We start from the raw sequence: 6,514 nt of genomic DNA, 5'->3' as shown, positions 1-6,514 counted from the left end.
ATGGGGATGAGCAGATAAGGAAGGTGAAAGACAAGTGGGTGGTTTCAATGATGGATCAATGGAATGGAGTGGATGAATGGGTGGGTAGGTGGATGGATGAATTACTTGGATTGGAAGAACAAAACACTTGACCGCCTAATACTAGATAGAGAAAGAGCGAGAGAGAAAGAAAGATAGTTGGCAACTGCGTTTGTAGGTATATGGAAAGGCAGAACTTCACTTCCACCCATTTTGTCATTGTCGCATCACAGATGATGGGCTCAATTTTTGAAGGAAACAGTGAGTTTGCCCGCTGCGTTGCTTCTGCCACATTCAGTGGAGTCAGTCTAAGTCCGCTCAATAACAAGGTGGTAGACACACCTCCACACGCCTCATGACCATCACAACAAAAACCACAGCATCCGTAATCGTCTGCCGCAGTGAGGTCAACTACGTTGCTGTGTGGATGCCAACACATGCCAATGGTCATGCCACTTGTCATCCAAGGGACTATGTAATATGTTTTTAAGCGGAAGGCAATCAGTTGCAATGACATGCTTCTTCTTTCCGTCCAAAGCAGAAGACGATGCCATTTAAAGGCTGTTTAGCATGGTGGCAGAATGAAGGCAGGCACACTGCCTGAGTGGCCGCTTTGACTACCAAGAGGTGTGTGTGATGTGAGTCAAATCCACGAAATCGCGCGTTTTCCATTCCATTTCATCACACTCAGGTCTGACGCTTAAACAGCCTGTCCCACCCACGACAAGCTGTCCGTGAACATGACAGGGAGTGCAGAGGAAAGGCACAAGAGGACGAAAGAGTTCGGATGCTTAATCGGGCTGCATGACATTGGACTTCCGGTGATATCGACCCATTTCATCAAGTCTAACTTGTCACCATCTCTTCATTCCGCCTGGATGCCGCAAGCCGAAACACGATCGCCCAATCACTCCTTCACTTGGAAAACACAGCGAAACGCTTTTCCTTCTATTCATTTGGACAACAACAAACTGTGGATGCTATGTGTTTGTGACACTTCCACATTGTCTACAGCTTCCCCTCTCCGCGTGCCCATTCGTCCAGTTCACTGTAGTTCCTATTTTCCTTTCCCAGATGCTCCATGCCAGTAGGCATTGCGTAAAGTTCAGCCATAATGGGTGGCATACAACTGTGGTCCACAAATTCCCCAAATTGCGCTTCCATCTGTCAACGCTATGAATGTCAGATGGTGTCACCTTCCCTATGAACTGTCAGGACAAAAGTGTGAAGGTCAAAAGTCGTGTGAATTTCATCTCCAGCTTCCGGTCCTTTGAAGAGGTCTGCAGATGCTGCCAAACTCTAGCTCTTGTGTCCTTTTTAAAAGTGCTTTAATGGCAGAAAACGCTGAACCTACCTTGTGCTTTGAAAGTGTTCAATGTTGTGGGTCATTCCACCTACTTCAGTGGAGGCTGGAGCTCCATTCGCCCCAACTGTGGAAGCAAACTCTGGATTGGGTACAAGGAGGACTCATTGTCTTGCTCAATTACTCTCGCTGGTCACCGTTTACTCCACTAGTTGTCTTCACTTATCAGTGGCTGCCTGATTTCTCGTCCTCTTGAGAATTCTTCACAATCGAGTGCCCATCTGGTCCAAGTGGATGCCAGCAGATTGAGCCCAGTTGACAGGACACTAAAGAGGTGGAGGCCTACCCAACGCGTGGACAGCTTAACCTCGACTAAAAGTTCTTTGTCACCGTTTTAATTATTCTGGGTGCGAATTAGTTTAATAAAAGATGGAGTGGCTTTGAAGTCACCGGTGAGACGATGAAACGGTGAAACGAGGGTTGAGCCAGACAAAGAAGGTGGAACAGATGAGGGGATGAAGGTGGAGGGGGCGTGAACACTCGCAGTGTCTGTTTATGCTTCGATCAGCTTCCTTCCCATAAAAAGGAGACTAAATCTTGAATAGAAGATGATTAAGTCCATCCAATTGTTGGTTGTGTGTTTTTCCTGCTTCAATGGCATGCAATACAATGCGTCGACCTCACACGTCCGCATTAGAGTGTTCATTAGGGCGACGTTAAACCGTTAGCAGCAGGTAAAAACCTCCCAAGGTTCATTTTACCTCTCCAAGATACAAAAAACATTGTTAATTTACTTCCACGTCCTCATTCCACATTTCCGGTGAGTGACAACACCGTCAACGCTGTGTCCTCTATCCCCTTCTACTGAAAGATAACAATACCAATGTGCACCAGATTGACTAAAAGATGGCAGCTCTTGTTGCAATAAGTAAGCAAACATGAATTTGCCCACAGGAGGAGGCATAAAAGCAAGAAATAGTTCCAGTAAGTAACAACTGAAAAACTCATTTCCCCACTCTCATGCCCCTGGAATTTGATGAAAATCGTCCCGACAAACGAACTTGTCTGGAAAAATCTTTTTAATGAACCACCTCCCTTCAGTGCATGCATAAGAGGGCACCACGATTACGGGCCGCCTTCAAAGTGAAAGCCACTGTTGTCACTTAAATGTCTCACATTCCCCATGTCTTTGGGCAGCATGATTTCCACGGCTGACATTGTCAGTATTGTCGCCGATGTGTTTTCGCTTGTCCTCGACTGTATCTATCTCACATGAAGAAGCGTTCTCCTGCCCCCATTACTGCGTAAGTCCGGTTCTGTTGCTTCTTGGAAGGACATCATCCTTGACTTCATAGACACCAAACTTGGCAATGCGCGGGTTTATGTGAGATCCCCAGTCTAGCATCGCATGAGACTTCGCTACGTCTCCTGCAAAGTGGAACATTTAGGACAAACTGTGCCACTTGGAGTGCAGTAAGATGGGCAGAATGGCACGCCACTTTAGCTATCACAGAGTCTAGTTGATCTTTGGCATCTCATCTGCGGCTGGCGCAAGTACTACCTCAACAGATCCATGAAACATGAGGAAAATGGGGGTCACTGACTCTCTCCCCTTACTTTGTGCCTAAAAATTGATGTGTTCGATGCTTTATTGCTTCTGGCTCGTTTGCCCTTGGGAGATTATCTGCAGAACTGAAAGCCAGTGGTATCAGGAGGGAAAAGCTGACCTCAAAGTTCGAGGAGTTTGTGGGGTGTTATGTCTACACCTGAACCAAGAGCACATTCGCGAGCAGTTCACAGTCCCTCGTTCCCGGAGTCCATTCTGAATAGAGGCAGAGGCATGTGTGAATTGACGAGTGAATGAATTATGGGAATGAGCTGGTAAGGAAGTTGAAAGGCAAGTGGATGGCTTCACCAATGGATCAATGAAGTGGATGGATAGATGGATGAATACCTTGGATTAGAAGAATAGAAGACATGACCTCCATTACCATGCCACCTGGTAGAGTGAGAGCAAGAGATGTAGGAAGAAAGAGAAAGAAAGACAGTTAGCAACTGTGTGTGTGGGTGTGTGAGTACATGGAAAGGCAGGACTTCAATCCCACCTATTTCATGACTGTCGCATCAAAGACGATGAGGTCAATTTCTGAATAGAGGCAGAGGCTCGTAAGGCTTGATCAGTGAACGAATTAGGGGGCTAAGTAGGTAAGGAAGTTGAAATATAGGTGATTAGAATGGATAGATTAATGGATGGATAAAGTGAGGATGTACGGACAAATGAATGTTCGTGTAGGCAGTTGAAGAGATGGTTGAACTGTTAAATCGCTGGATGCGTGCCGAAAGCATACCTAGACACATGCCTAGGCTGGATTCTCACGTCAAAAGTAAATTTCCGTTCACGAGACCTGTTTTGCCAGCCAAGAGCGTGTGATCGAGGGCTACTCCCCTTCACAGGAACCCTCTCTGCTCCAGCCGCACACCTAATGCTCACCTTCGGGGACGACTTCTACATCATTTGAAATCAGGCAGACCAAAGCTCGCTGCTCATTTCCCTCCCATCTTCATCTCACTGGTTGCCAGTCGACGGGGATAGTGTGGTTACCGCCTGCATTTCATCATTGATGCGGGCCTTCATGCTGTCTCACCATCAAGTGACTTTGGAAGAGTTGTTTAATGTGAAGTTAAAATCGTCGAACAATGCAAATCCTACCCGCAAAATACCTTTTCTCTTCCCCGAGTTGAAACAATGAAGAGGATAAATACCTGCATAGACGTGTTCTGTGGAGGAGGGATCCAATACCCACGGCAGAAGGCAGGAATCAGAACCGATTTCGTGGACAGAAATTGTCCTCCTCACTGTAGGCTTGGCAACAGTAGCAATGGCAGCTTCGTATCAGCCTATAAAACTGCATTTTTCTTTATCCCTGTTGGGGCTATTAGTACATTTCAGGTGTCCCTACGACACAGTAGCATGTCTGGGAGGACGTAGTAGAGCGGCCTGTGAAAACGCCCACTGTTTATGGAGTCGTAGGCACTCACAGCAGTGTATCATGAAGCATAGATACGTCTCAACTAGCCGGCAGACAGGACTCTTCGCCATTAAGCCCTCGCTTTATTGAGAGCAATCACTCCTGAAATCAACCTACTCAATAAAATGCTCCTCAGTGGGGTTCGAAGGTGAGGAAACTTACCGATGCTATAATTTCCCCTCCCCTCCCAGAGGGGATGGAAGCAGGGATCCCTATTCTCACACCTTATCTGTGTCCATATTTACACTTGCGCATTTCCCTCATTTTCAACCTGGTGGGGATCACTGCCTCTCCTCTTTTATCAGACAAACAAGCAATCTCATGTGGAGTTAAGGCGATAGTTTGGGGCATAAAGGAGGCCTTGGAAACGAGTTTAGTTAAAAGTGAATTGTTTCCTTCCCTTATTTTAACTTTTAGTGGCCAAGGGCTCTATGAAGGTGGGAATTGCGGCCAGCTTATATCTAGGCGGCAGTAATGGGAGTTACTTCAAAGAAAGGCGGTTTCGTTCCCGCAAATACTGTGTGGGATTATTTGAATACATGACTGCCTAGAAGTTGCCTTTTTACCACCGCTAGTGATTAGGGTGGATTGGATAGTGTAGGCTGCATGAAAAATGGTTGCTAAAGCGGTCTTATTGTTAGGAAATCAACTTCGCCAAAAAAGTCGGAAGGATTTTATGTTTGGCACTCCCAAATCGCCATGGTAGCGGATTAAGTAACCTGGAAACAATGGCCATAAAGAGGGGTGAGTAAAATGTCATCCATACAGCCTGTAGGAAGGAGGAGGCACCAGTGCGTGATGTTAGCGAATGCCTTCAAGTGTGTCAGTTGGCAATTGGGCTGGTAGCGGTCACGTTCGCTGGTTTTGGGGTAGCGCAATCCAGTCCAACGGGGCGATGTGACCGGACACCTTCTGCTTCCCTATCAACTGTTTTCCTCCCTTTTTTAATTTACAAAAACACTTTAGTTTTTCGCATTGTAGGCAGGAGTGAAAACTCCTTCGGCAAGAACGGAGTGGCCTGAATTCATCAGCAGCAGTTGATGCCTCAAGTGACTGGTAATGCTGCAGCATTTCTTGCCTCCCGAGAAGGCAGATTTTGAAATTCCATAATTCCCTTCCCCTTCTTGATTCCTAGTAAAAGTTCTTTGCCCAAAACATGAAGCTGATTTTGTAGTGGTATGTGCAGAATTGCCACTGCCAATGGGCATTGTCTTAAAATAGCAGCTACCAGTAAGTGTTAATAAAATATCTTAGCTCTCAGACAAGAATGTGGTCGGAATTGTTGAAAGAGATTTTGAACCTCCCCTTGGAACAATGTGACTGAAATGTAAAGAGGAAATTTTGCTTACTTTAGCAATTCGATGCGATCAGAATCGTCAAGGCTTTTCAGTATCCCCGCAGTATCAGCCAATAGGGACAAGAAGGGGCTAAATAGCAAAAGAAAGACATAAACAAGTTAAAATTCACTTGTGAAATAAAAGTTCTCTATTAGACAAGGTCATTAAAGTCTGTAAAGACGTGTCGTAGTTTTACGACAGTGGAATATCCGATCGGTTGTTCCCGAAGTTGGCGATTAGTTGATGTAAAGTTGGTTTTTTTCTTTTAACTACAGCCACTAATGGGATGGAGAATTGCGAGGGGCTTGAAAGAAAAACTCAAGTTGTAGCAACTGCCCTCCCTCTGAACCCCTCATGATCAGTTGGCTCGCCAACGCGGGCAACGTGGACAAGGTGGAGAGGATTGTCGTGTCCACAAAGGACTTATCATTTTCACGACCCTCAATGCCTGGTGAAGGTGAAAATTCGCAAGAGATCAATCCCTGCGTGTTATTTATGGTGCACGATTAGTCCAGTAATAAATAGGGGCAGCGGAATTGGGTGGTAATGTTGTGTGCAAGTCCGACGCAGTGTTAATGACTTGGAAGACATTGGGGCCTATTCTTCGGCTTCCACGGCCAGTACTTCAGTTTCGGCCTTTATGGCATAGTCCACCAGCCATACGTGAGGCCAGTCAGGCTGCCTCTGTGAAGAAATAACCTATTCTTCCATATGTGCATACATCATTGAGGATTGATCCATCTCTCTATCCAGCCGTCCATCCATTTCATTCCATTAATATTAATCCATCGTTAAAACCACCCACTTGTCATTCAACTTCCTCGTCT

At 45.9% G+C, this 6,514-nt stretch overlaps 1 protein-coding gene across 1 annotated transcript in view; it reads right to left on the bottom strand. All coding sequences in view use genetic code 11, as the record gives it.

Moving 5' to 3' along the window:
* Positions 1-5,395: 5,395 nt before the first annotated feature.
* The window catches only part of EGR_08761 (hypothetical protein), a gene marked incomplete at both ends in the record, with an annotated part of 2,741 nt that continues 1,622 nt past the window's right edge, over positions 5,396-6,514 (bottom strand). The window contains one exon of the mRNA XM_024498010.1: positions 5,396-5,574. Within this exon, the coding sequence (XP_024347587.1) occupies positions 5,396-5,574 (179 nt within the window). The remainder of the gene's footprint in view (positions 5,575-6,514) is intronic.

This window comes from Echinococcus granulosus (genome assembly GCF_000524195.1).
Source record: "Echinococcus granulosus chromosome Unknown EG_S00118, whole genome shotgun sequence".
Classification (NCBI taxonomy): domain Eukaryota; kingdom Metazoa; phylum Platyhelminthes; class Cestoda; order Cyclophyllidea; family Taeniidae; genus Echinococcus; species Echinococcus granulosus.
This window is presented reverse-complemented; position numbering and strand designations above follow the sequence as displayed.